The 16,815-nt window shown below is 51.5% G+C and overlaps 1 protein-coding gene across 2 annotated transcripts; it reads right to left on the reverse strand.

Moving 5' to 3' along the window:
• Window positions 1-4,555: 4,555 nt before the first annotated feature.
• Window positions 4,556-16,565, reverse strand: tmem102 (transmembrane protein 102). 2 transcript variants are annotated; one of them, XM_035408341.1, is made up of 4 exons: window positions 16,426-16,543; window positions 14,787-15,003; window positions 5,161-6,541; window positions 4,556-5,122 (listed from the first exon to the last, which is right to left on the reverse strand). In XM_035408341.1, the coding sequence occupies exons 2-3, from the start codon at window positions 14,986-14,988 to the stop codon at window positions 5,178-5,180; spliced, it is 1,566 nt and encodes a 521-aa protein (XP_035264232.1). In that variant the 5' UTR covers window positions 14,989-15,003; window positions 16,426-16,543; the 3' UTR covers window positions 4,556-5,122; window positions 5,161-5,177. The 2 variants fall into 2 exon arrangements, with proteins under 2 accessions (XP_035264232.1, XP_035264231.1); XM_035408340.1 differs by having other exon boundaries at window positions 4,556-6,541; window positions 16,426-16,565.
• Between the last annotated feature and the right edge of the window lie 250 nt (window positions 16,566-16,815).

The raw sequence follows: 16,815 nt of genomic DNA on the forward strand, positions 1-16,815 counted from the left end.
TGACCACCTAACAGAAGCAGATCTGGTGAAGGGTTTAAGGACAAAAAAAAAAGTTCTAAAGCTGTCACTCACTGCCCTCTACCGGCGGAAATGTGCATTACAGCAGCGCTGGCTCTCCTTGATGGAGACGTGAGGTCGCGTTTCTCTCCAGGAAAAAAAGACAGCAGAGACCGTTATTATTGTGCTTATGATTTAGTGATTTATTTCATGCTACAGCAGTATCATTCAAGAACAGTAAACACAAACCACAGAAAAATAAGTTACGCAAAAAATATATAATGAGAATGAAAGCATTAATTTGCACTTATGAGAAACAAACGCAGATACACGCGTCAAAAATGTGCGCGAAAAAAAAATGAAACGGACAAAAAGATTGCGAATATATGCCTTTAAAGAGGTGCCATTTAAGATATTGCAGCAATTTCATTTGATCTGGATTTCTCTGTATTCGTTTGTTTTTTGCTAAATCGCCATTAGAGGTAAATTGGTTACATTCATTCTCATTTTACACTCCACGCGACACAGACTTACTGGGCATTGTAACAGAAAAAGGGGGATTTGCGCTAGCCCTGTAGCACCGAGCGGCAGCAGCGCGCGCAACACCGCCGCGAGGTTGCAGCGCAACGGCGTTCTTTTGTATCTAATCTGCGCTTCTTCTCCAAGCTGCCTTGACCTTATTTGTGTCCATTGGGCTTAGAGGAAAAGAAAAAAGGAGGTTTAAACTGTAAATATGTTCCTCCGAGCCCAAGGCCAGCGAAGTATTGATTCTTCCATTCACATCTCATTCTCCCACTCATAAATACGGGCCTTTATAGATGTGAGGAGAATACAGTAACTTTTTTTTTCTTTCAGCAACAGAAACGTTTGCGAAAAAGTAATGTGGGTCCAACTGGCAGTTCTACCGTTTCCATTTACCCTTTCCTAAGCCCTTCTGTATATCACACCTGCCCGTCATAACGTTAGCGTTAGCATCGTTCCGCTTCAACGGCTTTCTAAGTTACCGAATAACACCACAGCCTCGCCTTCCGAGTACATTGGATGCTGAGGCGAAGCAAGAGTATTTCATTACCTGCAGAGATGGGCTACAGCCCAGATTAGGCCGCCGGGGAATGAAGCCAGAGTCTCAACGGATGCCGACTTCTCAAAGGATTTCACCAAAAGTTTTACGCCCGTGAAGTGTGACTTCATTTCCATAGCAACCGCTTGGCAGCCACAATCCTGTGATTCTGCCGCACCTCATTTTTCACACACATCAATTTACCAGTTTCCGAATAATAATCTATCCGCCTTATTGCACACCACAAAGAAAAAGCTTCCTCGTGACAAATAAGCAACTGTGAACCACAATTAAGTACAGTAATTCTTAAAAAATAGGTGAATTTAAAAAATCCACACATACTTGAAACAACCGCAACAGGCTATATTAGGCCAAACGGATACGGTAAGCGCAGGAGCGACCCGTCCCCGTAGTGCCGTTTCCACTCAACAGCATCAACAACTTTAACACCACCGAGCAACTAGTTCTGCCCAACTCGGCGATTCTGTCGACAGACCTCGAGACTTTTCAAGCATTCCGTTTATAGGGTGCAGCGCCTGATGCGGTTTCTCTTTTCAATCCACTTTTTCAATTTTCTGTAAATTTGATAACACAAATGTGTGCACGCGCATTTTGTTAGTCTAAGCGAGTTTTGAAAACATAAACAGGTCTAGTGTAGCACCATTTCCTTTTCTCATTTCGGTATAGGTTGAAGCATTTCACCAGGAAAAAAAAATCCCTCAAGCAGCAGCACCTGGAAATTAACAGTTTAGTGTGTGTGATAAAAAACGTAAATCGATTCTCGCAGGAAATGGGGGAAAACAACGATGAGAACAATAGCCTCTGGACAGCCTCGCGCCACAGTCCCGAGGAGGACTTCTCCTCTCTCTCAAAAAAAAAAAAAAAAAAAAAAAAAAAAAAAAAAAAAGGAGCGACTTTGGGGAGAGGTGTTCTTGGCGGCCCTTGCTACCGGACACAGCTGGACACAGCACTGCACCGGAAGACTGATTTGGTGCAGTGCTGGTCAGCTGACGCGTCTCCCGTGGACACTGCAACATCTCGTGTCCTTGTAAGATGTCACAGTGTTGTTCGCTCGCCTGTAGAACGGCGTGTGACCACCGGGACTAACTCCATCATATAATGCCGGGACACAGTTTCCCCATGGGCAATCCAGCAGCCTACTCCCCCGGGAGTATTTGGTTTCGTTTTGTTTTTTTGCTATACCTCTGGACGGTACCCCCCTCCTCCGTCTGTGGAAAACGCCAGTCAGCCCTTTAAAAACCTTTCACTGTGGAACCGCGCGGGTGCCGTGTTGAATTAAGCCTCGCACACAGCTTCCGGTCCCCGAGAGGCTCTCCCACGCGCCTCTCCCTCTCCGCCCACGGTCACGCGGCGGATTACCGTTTCCAAGTAAAGACAGACGACAGACAGCGGGCGTCTGTTCCTACAGCCTTAGAAACGACAGGCTTCAGCCCCGGAGTGGAGACAGGTACAGATATGGCATTTAATATTGTGCATTCGGAGACAGGGAGCTACTGACATTTTCAGAGGCAGAAAAAGAGATGGGGGAGATATTGGCAGGGGTTGGGGTTTGGGGGGCAGGAGGAGGTGGCAGTACGGGGAGGGCGATGTCCTTTATTGCTAATCTGTAGACAGCGAAAGGCACTGCCCCCTTTCCCCCGAAATCCTCCCCTGTATCACCCTGGTAACTGTCTTCAGCGGAAGAGCATACGTGTGTTCGGGCAAGATACGGCCACACCCAGAGAAGCAGGGAGCGACAGAGAGGGACACGCCCCCTCCTTCAACCGCTCCACTGCACCCACACCCACTCCCCCAAACCCCCCCCCCCCCCCAACACTTGAAATGTTTTACCACCCATCGAATGCGAGTGCTTTCCCGCAAGCTTATTAAGACTGCAAACTAAAGTGAGGAGGCCACCACTTAAAGACCGCCGTTTTTTCCGTTTTTTTTGGACAGTTTAACGAGTAGCAAAAAGCTTTAAATGATGGTGGCTGTTTAAAGACGACATTCACACAAAAAAGATAGCCCTTAAATAAGAAGTAACAGCAGACCACCCGGAGACAGCCTGTGATGAACTCGCGGTAATCAAACCCGCGGCTGCTGGAGTCAGGTTCATCACAGCGACTGCAGCGGGTTTAAAAAATAAAAAATAAAAAAAATACAGACTATTTTCTGCATCGCGGAACCAGGTTCCCCATGGCTCCACTTATAAAAAATAAAAAAATAAAAAAAACAATCATCGTCAAAGAAAAGAGCGTTTTTTTTTCTTCCTCTGATAGTGACAGGGAGCGCCGCTGGGCTTACAAACTCCCACCAGCAGGGGGCGCTCAGTGACATGTTTCAGTTTGATTCAGGCAGAAGGAGCCCTGCAGAGTTGGTGTGCAATAGTTTTTTTTTTTTTTTTTTGTGTTTCTTTTTTCTTTTTGGTTACTAAACGACCCGTACAGGAATCACAAGTGCAAAACGCGGCGCAGGGAAATGTTTCAGGTACAAAGTTAGATCCGCAGACTCGCTGAAAGAGGGGGTAAAAAAAAAGGCGGTTCTGTGCAGCCTAAATTTTTATAGGACTAATTCAGAAATGGGGAGCGGGAGATTGGATTGGGCTGCATGAGCCGGAGGATTCCGTTTCGCACGCGCGCGGGGGGTGGGGGCGAGTCGGGTTGCCCCCGGCAACGCTTCAGGAACAGGCAGGCGCGGACAGCGCGGGTTCAAGGCCTCCCGACCGACGCCGGCATCGGGTACGGAAGCCCTGCTGGGCCACACAGAGCGAACAGTCTCGTTAGCACAGCAGCGTGTGGACAGAGAGCGGCCCACTGTGGCCTGTCTTTGGTGTGCAAGCGTTTGAACTGAGAGAGAGAGAGAACGAGAACAAGAAGAGAGAGAGGAGAGGAGGAGAGCGAGAGAGAGAAAAGAAAGGAGAGGGGGAAGACAGTGAGAGAGAAGAGACGAGAGAGTAAGGCTGAGGGAAAAGACAGAGAGAGAGACCGAGAGACAGAGGGAAAGAGAGATTCAAAAACAGAGCAAGAGACAGAGAAATAAGCAGAAAGAGAGAGAGAGAGAGAGCAAGGAGAGAAAAGAGAAAGAAAAGAGAGGGGAGAGAGAAGAGAGAAAGAAAAGAAAGGAGAGAGAGCGAGAGAGAGAGAGAGCGAGAGGCAGGTTCCTCGTAGTGAGACTCTCCCTCGCTCGCCCCTTACATTCAGTTACATCAGAAGGATTATGGCTCTCATCATCCTGCCTGTAACAGGCCGCTGTGCTAGAGGAGCGGTGCAGCCGTCTGAAGCGCTTCAGTTTCCCTCCTTTCAGGAGCGGGGAGAGCGGCTCTGTGAGCGGCAGGCCTGGGGCGGGGGGGCGGCGGGGGGGGGGCGATCCCGTTACCTCACAGGCCTGAGATCGCGGGGGCCGGGCAGCGCGGGACGGACTCGCCCGTTAGCGAGCGAGTGAGCCGCACCCCCCCCCCCCCCACTCCCCCGGCCCCCCCGCCTTTCATCTCACGGCTCCGGTTTTCGGAAGCACCAGCCGGAAAAACAAAAAACGTCTCTGCGTTCTCGTAACGGCGAAACCCGTTAAAGGGCCTCGTTACCGCAGCCTCAGAAGTAACAGCTGGACGAGCCCCCGTGCTAGCCTCCTTCAGAACGCCGCCCGGCACAATCACAGGAACAAAAAACCCGAAAACCTAAAAGAGAAAAGAAAAAGAAACGCTCTCCGATTCCCCCGCTGTAGTGCTGCACCGCGGAGAAGCCCAGTTCCCACCAGCCTGCCCCTTTACAGCGTTTCACTACGGCACTAAAGAGCCCCCCCCTTCCAGCTCTGGGGCATTAAAGAGCCCCCCCTTACAGCTCTGGGGTATTAAACAGCCCCCACTTCCAAGCTCTGGGGTATTAAACAGCCCCCGCTTCCAAGCTCTGGGGCATTAAAGAGCCCCAGCTTCCAAGCTCTGGGGCATTAAAGAGCCCCAGCTTCCAGCTCTGGGGTATTAAACAGCCCCCCCTTCCAAGCTCTGGGGCATTAAAGAGCCCCAGCTTCCAAGCTCTGGGGCATTGCGTGCTTCCGTAGAACGTTCCGGGCCTCGTCGTCGCCGCGCGCGTCAGTAGAACGTTCCGGGCCTCGTCGCCGCCGCGCGTCAGTAGAACTTGTCGTCGATGCGGAAGTGCGGCCGCGTGACGTCGTCGGGGTTGAGGAAGACGGAGATGGACTTGCCGGGGTTCTCGGTGACAAGCTGCTGGAGCCGCTGGGCCAGCCGGTCGTCCTGGCGGGCGGGGCCGGGGCCGGCGCCGGGGGAGTGGCCCGGCGAGGGGGCGTGGCCGTTGCTGCCGGCCGCCTCCCTCCTGAGCTGGCCGGCCTGCCGCGCCTGGTCCACGGCGGCCCGCAGGTGCTCGGCGGGGTCCGAGCGCAGGTGCGCCAGCTTCCGGGCCACCAGCAGGGCGGCGCCGTCCGACAGGTGCTCCAGCATGTTGCACTGCGGCAGGAAGTAGTTGGGGCAGTGCTTGCCCAGGACGCAGTGCGCCAGGTCGTCCAGCAGCCCCAGGAGCAGGCGGCCGGGCGACTCGGGCTCGGCCGCGCCCAGGTAGGCCGGGGGCAGCCGGTCGCAGGCCCAGAAGAGCAGCGTGCGCAGGTGGTAGGGGCTGAGCCCGGCGCGGGGGGGGCGGGAGAGCAGCCGCGCGATGACCGCCTTGGCGGCCTGGAAGGCCTGCGCCATGGGGGGGGGCACGCACTTCTTCAGCTGCACCTCGCTGCGCGAGAAGGCCAGCCGCCACTCGCGGTCGGGGCGGCCCCCCAGCGGCGCGCAGCAGGGCAGCAGGTAGAAGCCGCTGATGGCCTCCTCCTCCGTGATCTTGCCGTCCCAGAAGTGGTTGGCGGTCAGCCAGCCCTGCGCCACGGCGGGCCAGCCGCGGAAGGACACCACGGGCAGCAGGTCGTAGAGCACGCGGCTGCGCCCCGCCGTCAGGATCAGCGTGGTCAGGGGCCCGTTGCGCTCCACCCGCTCCGGGACGGGCGTGCCCCGCTGCGGGCTCCTCCGCAGCTCCGCCACCGCCCGCCCCACCACGCCCCAGAACCAGTCGGCCACCAGCAGCGGGGAGAAGTAGGAGCCGTCCAGCGGGCCGGCCGGCTGGAGGGAGGGGATGGAGGCGGGGCCGGGAGGCTCCTCCCCCTCCTCCCCCGGCGAGGCCCCGCCCTCCTCAGGCCCCGCCTCCTCCTCCTGGCAGCACAGGCTCCAGCGGGCCAGCGTGGACGGGTCGCACAGCCGCAGGCTGAGCCAGGAGTGGCAGGGTCCCGACTGGCGCATGTCCAGGGTCACCGGCTGGTTCCGGTCGTGCAGCTTCAGCGCGGGCACCAGCAGGGTGAAGTCCAGGTCGAAGTCGGCGCCCCGGGCGTAGTCGCCCAGGTCCTCCGGGTTCAGGTCCAGAACCCCCTCTCGGGCCCCGCCCGAAAGCAGCAGGTACTCATTGGCCACCGGTAACCTGTGATCCACCTTCTGGACAAGCCCTACGGAGAGGGAGAGAAAGGGAGAAAAATAGTGAGAGAGAATGGGAGAGGGAGAGAAAGGAGAGAGAATGAGTGTGAGATAGTGAGTGAGTGAGAGAGAATGAGAGAGAGAGAGGGAGAGAATAAGTGAGTGGCTAAAAGACAGCCACAGCCTAAGAGACAGTGAGTGACACGAAAGACATTTACACAACTTTCAAAATACTGATTACCGTTTTATTTTATTTGACCTGTCTGCTATGCAGTCTTATGAAATCTCGTTTTTAAATTGTTAAATAAATTCATTCATTAATTCACTCTAATTTTAATTGTGGAACTACCATTAATAATGGATTACTTCTACTGTTATACAACTCATTTTGTATGTTTCTTGTTAGCTTGTTACACAATAATGTACTATGTGTTTCATGCCAACAAAGCACACTTAATTGAAATTGAGTGAGGGTTGGGAAAAAGAAAGACAGCAAGAGGGGGAAAGAGGAAGACAGCAAGAGGGGGTAGAGAGAAAGAGAGAGAGGAGAGAGACAGCCAGAAGGAAAACCTGAGAGTGTTAAAAATAAAGGGTGTGCGAGAGAGAGAAAAACAGCAGGAGAGAGATAGAGAGGGGGTGGAAAGAGAGAGAAAGAGAGAGGGACTGTGAGAGAGAGGAGAGAGAGACCACGAGGAGGACTGCCTGGCTCAGTACGCTCAGTACACACTCTGCCTCCACCAACAGATCCCGGATCGGGGGGGTGGGGGGGGGGGGGTGGAGGCGGCTGCATTAGACAGACCCCCTGCTAAGACTCAGTTCCAAATCTTTTAACATGATTTCTCTCATCCAATTACAGGCGTAACCACAGAATCTGAGAGTCTGACCGCGTTTCTGAGAGTTGGTGTGAGTGTGTGCATGTGTGTGTGTGTGTGCGTGCCTGTGTGCATGCGCCTGTGTGCGTGTGTGCGCACGTCTGTGTGTATATGTGTGTGTGTGCGTGCGTGTGTTTATGTGTGCACCTGTGTGTGTGTGTGTGATTGTGCATCTGTGTGTGTGTGTGTGTGGTGTGTGTGCGCCTGTGTGTATATGTGTGCCTCTGTGGGTGTGTGCGTGTAAGTGTGAGAGTGTGTGTTTCTGTACGGTGCTTAGCGCAGTGTGTGTTTCTGTGTGTGTGTGTGTGTGTGTGTGTGTGTGTGTGTGTTTCTGTACAGTGCTTAGCGCAGTGTGTGTGTGTGTGTTTCTGTACAGTGCTTAGCGCAGTGTGTGTGTGTGTGTGTGCGGTGCTTAGCGCAGTGTGTGTGTGTGTGTGTGTGTGTGTGTGTGCGGTGCTTAGCGCTGTGTGTGTGTGTGTGTGTGTGTGTGTGTGTGTGTGTTTCTGTTCGGTGCTTAGCGCAGTGTGTGTTTCTGTGTGTGTGTGTGTGTGTGTGTGTGTGTGCGGTGCTTAGCGCAGTGTGTGTGCGTGTGTGTGTGTGCGGTGCTTAGCGCAGTGTGTGTGTGTGTGTGTGTGTGTGTGTGTGTGTGTGTGTGCGGTGCTTAGCGCAGTGTGTGTGTGTGTGTGTGTGTGTGTGTGTGCGGTGCTTAGCGCAGTGTGCGTGTAAGTGTGTGTGTGTGTGTTTCTGTACAGTGCTTAGCGCAGTGTGTGTGTGTGTGTTTCTGTGCGGTGCTTAGCGCAGTGTGTGTGTGTGTGTGTGTGCGGTGCTTAGCGCAGTGTGTGTGTGTGTGTGTGTGCGGTGTGTGCGCATGTGTGTGTGTGTGTGCACGCCTGTGTGTATATGTGTGTGTGTGTGTGTGTGTGTGTGTGCGGTGCTTAGCGCAGTGTGTGTGTGTGTGTGTGTTTCTGTGCGGTGCTTAGCGCAGTGTGTGTGTGTGTGTGTGTGTGTGTGTGTGTTTCTGTGCGGTGCTTAGCGCAGTGTGTGTGTGTGTGTGTGTGTGTGTGTGTGTGTGTGTGCGGTGCTTAGCGCAGTGTGTGTGTGTGTGTGTGTGTGTGTGTGCGGTGCTTAGCGCAGTGTGTGTGTGTGTGTGTGTGTGTGCGCGGTGCTTAGCGCAGTGTGTGTTGCCCGTGTGCACGCGGGTGATCCTCTCCACCTGCAGGAGCCCAGCGCCAGCGCAGCAGCATTAGCATTAAAATCTATTACCCGTCCAAAAGCAAAGCTGAAGAAAGGGGTGATGATGAGAAGAGAGAGTTTTCAGAAGCAAAGACGAAAGGCTGAGTTAGGGAAACCGCCTCGTCGGCTTCGCCCGCAACCGGAAAACTGGGTCAAGTTCAGACGCGGAAAAAACAAAGAGCCTCCTTTCGCATCAAACGCCTTCGTTAAAAGAAAAGCCTCATCTTCAAAACTGTCCTGGCATTCGGTCGCCGCGAGAAGTCCAGAGAATCTTTTTTACGTACACGAGCAGCACGGGGAGGCGGAGGGGGGAGTGTGTATTTGAACCGTATTATTGTTTTTGTGTGTAATTCATTTCCGGCTAATTTGTCGGGGAAATAAAATTTTAAAAAAATAACCGTTTTTTCACCAAAAAAAAAAAAAAGTTCATACGGGCATATACGGCCTCCTGGGGCTACTACTCCGCAAAACTGCGGCGGTAACGAACCCCACGGTCCCGATATCGTTCCGTATCTCAAATCAAAACTCTCCGATGGGGGCTGTGAGGTGCTTGTGCGTGCTACAAGGTGCGCTCTGAAGTACTGAAGTGTGTAATGAGCTTCTGAAAGGCGTCTGAATGTGCCAAAGTGCCAGCTTTGAAGTGTTCTTTGAAGTGCTTTTTTAAGTGCTAAAGGATGCTATGAGCTGTGTTTGTGAGCTTCAGGTGCTAAAGGATGCTATGAGCTGTGTATGTGTGTGTTTGAGGCGTTAGAGAATACTATGAGCCATGTTTGTGTGTGCTACGAAGTGCTAAAGGATGCTATGAGCTGTGTATGTGTGTGCTACGAAATGCTAAAGGATGCTATGAGCTGTGTTTGTGTGCTTTAAGTGCTAAAGAATGCTATGAGCTGTGTATGTGTGTGCTTTAAGTGCTAAAGGATGCTATGAGCTGTGTATGTGTGTGTTTGAGGTGCTAGAGAATACTATGAGCCATGTTTGTGTGCGCTACGAAGTGCTAAAGGATGCTATGAGCTGTGTATGTGTGTGCTTTAACTGCTAAAGGATGCTATGAGCTGTGTTTGTGAGCTTCAGGTGCTAAAGGATGCTATGAGCTGTGTTTGTGAGCTTCAGGTGCTAAAGGATGCTATGAGCTGTGTTTGTGAGCTTCAGGTGCTAAAGGATGCTATGAGCTGTGTTTGTGTGTGTTTGAGGTGTTAAAGGATGCTATGAGCTGTGTTTGTGTGTGCTTTAAGTGCTAACGGATGCTATGAGCTGTGTTTGTGTGTGCTGTAAGTGCTAAAGGATGCTATGAGCGGTGTTTGTGAGCTTCAGGTGCTAAAGAATGCTATGAGACGTGCCACCAAGTGTGACTTAAAGTGATTGAGCGGGCCATGAAAGGTCCAATGAAATCCTGACCAGTGTGTTAGCGTGCTGAAGTCCGATCACACACCACCACTGGCGCAGGGACAGAATAAATCACACACCACCAGAGCACCACGAACAATCTCCACTCATGCCACAAATTGACCTGCGACAGTTCTCGTTGCTTCATCATGCTAGGAAACGCTGCAAAGTTCAGGCCACCAGAATGACAGAAGGTTGGCCACGCCCACCATTAGGACAGAAGTCTGTCCACGCCCATCAGGGGACGGGGCAGTTGGGCAGCAATGAAGCCCGAAATGTCCAAAACTACTATGTGCCATCAAGGACCCTCCTGATCTGAACCAATCACAGCGCTCGGTTTCTGGAGAACTGTCTACTGACATCACGCATTTGCGGCAGCCATTGAGAAGTTCACAAAGCCTCACTCCCACCCTCTCTTTAGCCACATTTGGGGGAGGGAAGGGGAGGAGAGGGGATGGGGGGGGGGGTTTGGAGACTGGGAGGGTTGCCAGCGTGTTATGTAAATACCTGAAGCACATATGTTTGGTAGGAGCCTAGCGTCTCACAGAGGAGACGCTAAACGCACACAGGGAGGGGGGAAACTCTGCCAGTTTCTCCCGCTCCCGGTGCTGACAGGTTTGCGGGAACGCCTCCGGGGTTCGGGATCTCGCTGCCGGTACTCGTGTTTTTCGCGAGGATTCTGTCTGTTGGGAGCGCACCTGGCAGCGCAGGTGTCCTTGATCGTTGGAACACACCTGTTTGCACTTTGGAAGCAAGCTGCACACTCCCTGAAGGCACTGACTGCTCCACACAGGCGTTCCTTCACCTCCTTTCTCTCCTCACGGAGCGCCATTTTGGCTCAAAACACTGCCTGCCAGCACATTAAGTGCTTAGCACTGGGACTATTTGTGTGGAGATTTCTTACTGTTGCCTGCTCTTAGTACTGGCAGTCTTACGGGCCAATCCTCCACACGTTTAAGTCGCTCTGCTAAGCTGGATTTTCACACGAGAACGACCTGCTTTGTGAAAACCCCAAAAAATTAGCTTGAATGGGCTAAACATAAAATCAGCACTACCTGCCCCCCCCCCCCCCCCCCCCCCCGACCACAGTTGTGTGCTTGACACATTTTTTTTTTTTTTTTAAAGGAATTAGGTGAACTATTTTTTATAATTTCCCCCATTTCACTTTTGTTTTTATATCTCGAAATAATCCACCTTCAAATAGCAGGATGAAAACGCTTCTTTTGTTTTTTTCTAAAAAAAACTATGCGGCCGTTGAAATCCTATTACATCACTGAAAAGCGGAGCCTGACGCAATGTTGTCCTCCGGAATCTGGATTGTTTGGCTGTCAGGAGCGGGACAGATTATCCTCCGGAGCAAACAAACAAAGGAACGGGAGGTAAGTAGCCTGCGCCATTCAAACCTGCCGTCCCCTCCCACGCGCACTGCTGAGATATCCCACTACCTCATCCCCGCACACCCAAACCCCCCCCCCCCGCCCCCACCCCCCACCTCTTTAACACCCCACTAAAGAACTCTCACACCAGATTTCACTGGAAAAACACTCCACTCTTCTGCAACGTCTGACTCTGACTCGGGGAGCTTAAAACATTTTTCCGATTTGTAAAGAGCAACGGTCCTCTGGTTTCATCTGCGGGAGTAACATTTTAACACGCTCAATTACAAGGGAAAGTGCTCTCTCTCTCTCCCCCTCTCTCTCTCTCTCTCTCGCCCTCTCTCTCCCTCTCTCACCCTCTCTCTCCCTCTCCCTCTCTCTCTCTCGCCCTCTCTCTCTCTCTCTCTCTCCAGCCCGGGGCGTTCCAGACGGGGGACGTCACGCTGACGCGCTCGACGGCCGCTTAATCACCGACTTATTAGCCCCGTTTATTCAGGGGATACCCGCCCGCCCGCCCCGCCCCGCCCTGCCGCACCCGCCCCGCCCCGCCCCGCTTGCCCCGTCTCGTCCCGCCCCGTCCCGAGTCCCGTCCCGCCCCGTCCCGCCCGCCTCGTCCCGCCTGCACGCTATTAAACGGGAGACATGGCCGCCGCCGCCGCCGCCGGGCTTCCGTTACCATGGCGAGAAGCGCGGGAGGAATAAGCGTGGTGCTGAACGCGGTTCCGTTAGGGAGCTGGGCTCCGCCACCTCGCAGGCCTCAAGCACGTCAGCCAGGTGAACACCGCAGATCAGAGTACCGGCCCGTCACTGCGTTAGCCTTCATCCTCATGCAGGTTTAGGTTTATGCACTTACAGCGCTATCGCTGCTATGGGCCTCCCCCCATGCTCACTGCCCAAAGCTTCATGTGTGCACTCGTTCTGGAGAAGAGCATCCACTGCCTAAATGCAGTGCAATGGAATAGAATGCTACACAAGAAGGCTCGATCGTTCAGCCTTTCCAGGCTTGCTGCTCTTGACTGTGGTCTAGAGTGAATCTGGAACAGCGTCACACCTTCTGGGGTATTTCACAGATCTGGATTACTGAATTAGCCGGTCAACTGCACTGAGAAATACCCGGAGCCCTCCCGAATCTAGACGAGCTGTTCTTGGTTTTCCGCTGGGACGTGAGCCCTCGAGCCATGCACCATTCCCCCGTGTGTGGGGGCGGGGTTCGAACCCCCTGCCATCCCGCTCTCTCTCAACCCTGGTCTCTTATCTGTCCCTTACCCTCTATCCGCTTCCTGAACTGTCAGAAAACAGTTTGGAAATGCCACAGGAAGGGCAGGCTGTCCTAGTCTCCTTTTTTTAAAATAAATACATAAAAAGCGGGCGTCCAGACGGTTGGTCTGGGCCGTGGGGGGGCAGCGGCGGGGTTATGTAATGAAAAAGTAATCGCGCTGCTTTGCCGGTACAGGCCGCCGCCGCCGCCGCCGCCGCCGCTCCAGATTCCATCGGCCCGGTTTCCGGCTCTCTCCGGCAGGGGAAAAAAAAGGAGAGAGAGCAGAGAAGGTCAGACGTGGAGTTAACTCCACAGCCGGCCGAGAGTAAATTCCTCCGGAGGGGCAATGCAATGCGTGTTCCCCGGCTCGAAAAACGGCGCCCCTGACGACCGCGCCCCCGGCCAGCCCGCCTCCTGTTTGTTTTACCCGTTTAAGCACGCCACAGTGCGTACCCCCCACCCCCACCCCCCCCCCTCTGCCACCCCATCTCCAAATAAATAAATAAAAATACATGAAATCCATTAAAACACAGAGGGCTTAATTAGCTCCTGGGGGAAGAAAGCCGCAAGCCCCAAGTTCAATGGCGGAAATGAAAGCAGAATGCAAATGTTTGTGCGGACGGAAAAAGGGGGATGGGGGGGGGGGGCGGTTTGCAGCAAGACGCAGCCTTGCTTTAAAAAAACGGTTTTTGGGAGCTGGGGTTTGTTTCGTCCTGCCGGCGACCTTTCCAGAGCGTTCAGGAGCACGGGGCAACGGTCCGAATAAGGGCCCGCTGACCCCGCCCTGAGGCACAGCCGATTGGCCGGTTCGCCCGTTCCACCTCCCTCCGCAAGCCGTGTTCTCCTGTGGTGAACTCCCTCCCGAAATAAACCCTGCGCTGCCTGTGTGCGGTCCCACTCCTCTGTACGTCAACGCTATCCGCACACTTTGTTTTCGCTGCCATCTCAGCGATGGGGAAAGCATCTTTATAGTAAGGGAAGAAGAAAAGGGACAGCAAGTACGGCAGAGTAACGACAAGGATCCGGGAACGCAACTCCCCCAGCTTTCCCCCTGTTTAATCTCGTCCTCGTGAAAAAATAAATAAATAAAAACAGCCACGGAATTAACCCTTTGGAGGGCAGGTTGTTTTCTTGAACATTCTAAGACAGTGTTCTAGAACTCCGTTGCACTCCAATACCAGTGGTGATTGTGACATCAGCATTAGAATGTTGAGTGAAGAACATTCTAAATGCATGCATGTGTGATCTCACACCATAAAGGGTTAATGGCTACTGAGACAACGTACAGCAAAGAGCGAGATGGGGAAGAGGGTGAGGAGGGAGGCAGGGTGAGACTGGGGAGGGGGAAATAAGGAGGGATAGAGGGGTAGAATGTGTGCGGGGAGGGAGAGAAAGGGATGTGGAGGGATAGAGAACTGAGAGAGGAGAAACGGGAAAGGGGTTAGATCTGGGTTAGGCTGTCAAATCTTCCAGCATTTCAGCGGATCAGAGCGAGTCGCTGTCGCATTTCTTTAGGCAGGCGCAGCTTGCACGCTATCGCTAAAGGAAAAAAACAAAAAACACAGGGACGTGATGCCAGTACACTGCACACCCCCCCTCACAAGCACCAGAGATACCACAGCACCCACAGGAGCAGGGGGAGGGGTGGAGAGAGACATGGAAAAAACAAAAAACAAAGAGCAACACAGAGGTGAGGAAGAAAAAGAGAGTGGCAGGAAGAGAGAGAGAGAGAGAGAGAGAGAGAGAGCATAAATAGAGGAGACAGCCACAGGGGGCCATGGCTGTCACAGCACAGTGTGACAGGGAAGAAAACATGGATGAGAGGAATGGAAAGAACTGGAGGAGGAGGGTGGGTGGCACAGAGGGGGAGGAGGGACACTGGAGAGCGCCACCTACTGGAAAAATAAGCTTATTTCATGTAAAACAGAATCCAAAACTGCCAAATACGGTATAAGGTTGTTATCACTATGGCACATGAACTTCAATGCCAATAAAGTTTATCGGTAGTATTATTATTGGCAGTATAGTTATTCATTACTTATTGTTTAACTAATTATGGAAATCAGTACTATTTGTTGAGAAGATTTGAAGCAATCATAATAACTATCATCATCATTTTCCAGTGCATTCTGGTTAGGCCTGCATATATTCTCACCGAGCATGTTGAAGATGTAGTCCTTTGCGGTATGGACCTCCAGCGCCGTCTGGTCCCCAAACTCGCCCTGCTCCAGTTGCACAAGCTCCAGCACCTGCGCGGACAGCTGCTCCAGCACCGCTCCCGAACGGAAGTCCACCTCCGGCGTCCGCTTGACCGGGGCCGGAGGCCGCGGGGCCACCGCGCTCATTAGGGTCTCCATGGTCGAAAAGGAAACCTGGTTGCGGGAGAGTTCAGCTCAGCATTTAGACGTCACTACAGACAGCAGTCCTGTCACATACTGCACCGCATTAGCTGGCCAACTTGGTCGTACATTGACGATTTTTATTGCGTGGCGGAAATGGTCAAGAGGTTCACTGCACATACCCCACATAGCTAATCTTTTATCTTTTCACTTGCATTAGCGGTTGTAGTTTAAAAACTACTTTTTCATCCTCTTACGACAACATTGCCTGAATTGGACTGGTTACACTTAAAAAACCCGCGTCAGCATTTGATATGTGACAGCAAGCTTAGCCAGTAAGCTTTCGTTCAGTAAAAAATACTTCTTTTTCATTTTGACTAGTTAGCTAGCAAATAAAAAGTATAAATATTTAACATGCAACTACCACGGTAACGTTATAATTATAACATTATTACAATGATTAGCTAAAATTGTAGTAAGTTATATCGTATTGTCACATTGTTTGTTTTTACAATAATTCGAGCCAGGGTCGTTAGTCCAACAATAACAATACTCTGCGTCTTGCTTGTGTACCACGTGACTTGAGTTATTGCCAAACTAGCTTTTTTTTTTTTTTAGCAAGAAGATTTTGGTAATACACAACAGAGTTGTTAATATTAAAACTTTCGTGTACACAACAGCGCATATTTGCCAACGCTGCGTAAAATGGCAAGCAAGTTAGGGTAAAACTGGTCCATTTGGTTTTAAAAATAGGAGAACAGCTACTCACTAACCTATTCACAATTGCGAGTGCTTCTGGAGCACATAGTTTGGACTGGAAAAATAGCAGGTACATTAGCCGACTAACGCCCAAAAAAGATATGGCCAATTAATGGAGAGGAAGGGGAGACAACAAGCCAGCGACTGTCTTAATACGTCACTAACCAACTACGTTACCAAACTTCTAGCAAGCACTAGTATTAGTATTAATACTAATTAGTCAGTTAGTGCCAGCTATTCACAACTTAGTAAGCGTTAACTAGCTTAACAGCATTAGTCTAACATCTAATTGGCTAGCTAACATTACGATTTGTTTTGATTTCCCACAGTAATTAGCTAGCTACCAAGCTAAGCATATTTACTTGAAAAAATAACACCCATTCAGCACTAACCCTAATAACGTTAGACTAAGAAGTCCCTGAATACTTTCTCGAGACCAATGGCAAATCAATTGTTTCCGATCAGACAATCAGTTTAAATTAGCCAGACCGTTAGGTAGTTATTGCCCACTAGATAGCTTGCTAGCTGTCTAGCACCCGCTAACTTGCTAGCTAGCTATTTTTCCAGGTGAGATTGTAATCAAGTCAAGAACTAGCACGCTACAATTACAACACCGGCTAGCAAGGTAGTTCGTTACACATTTAAATAACGTTAGTTTCTTTTAAGCATGAAAGACTGTGCCGTTAACACACACACCCTTCACTCGCAGGTTAGCAGTTACTTCCTATCTCCAAGGCTTTGTTTTTCTTTTCTGTCTTTAAATCCGATTTCTTCTCTCGTCATTTCCAACAGGTCCCAGGCGCACACCTTCCCCTGGCAACATCAACCCCGGAAATAAATGCCTCCGCCTTGCATTTTGGGACTGGTAGTGTTATACACCGACCAATTATGATTATTATTTCTTTTTTTTTTTTGGTTGACTGCATATGCTGTCCAGGCTTGCTTAAATATAGCAGCTTACAGCAAAGACACGTTGGAGATAAGGAACCGAAAGACAGAAGTGGCAGACAGAGATTTGTGAAGAAAATGAGAAAATAGTTTGTCCATTCCTAATGGTCATGCACAGTGTGCAATTCATTTTTTGGA

Source organism: Anguilla anguilla, chromosome 3 (genome assembly GCF_013347855.1).
Source record: "Anguilla anguilla isolate fAngAng1 chromosome 3, fAngAng1.pri, whole genome shotgun sequence".
Lineage (NCBI taxonomy): Eukaryota > Metazoa > Chordata > Actinopteri > Anguilliformes > Anguillidae > Anguilla > Anguilla anguilla.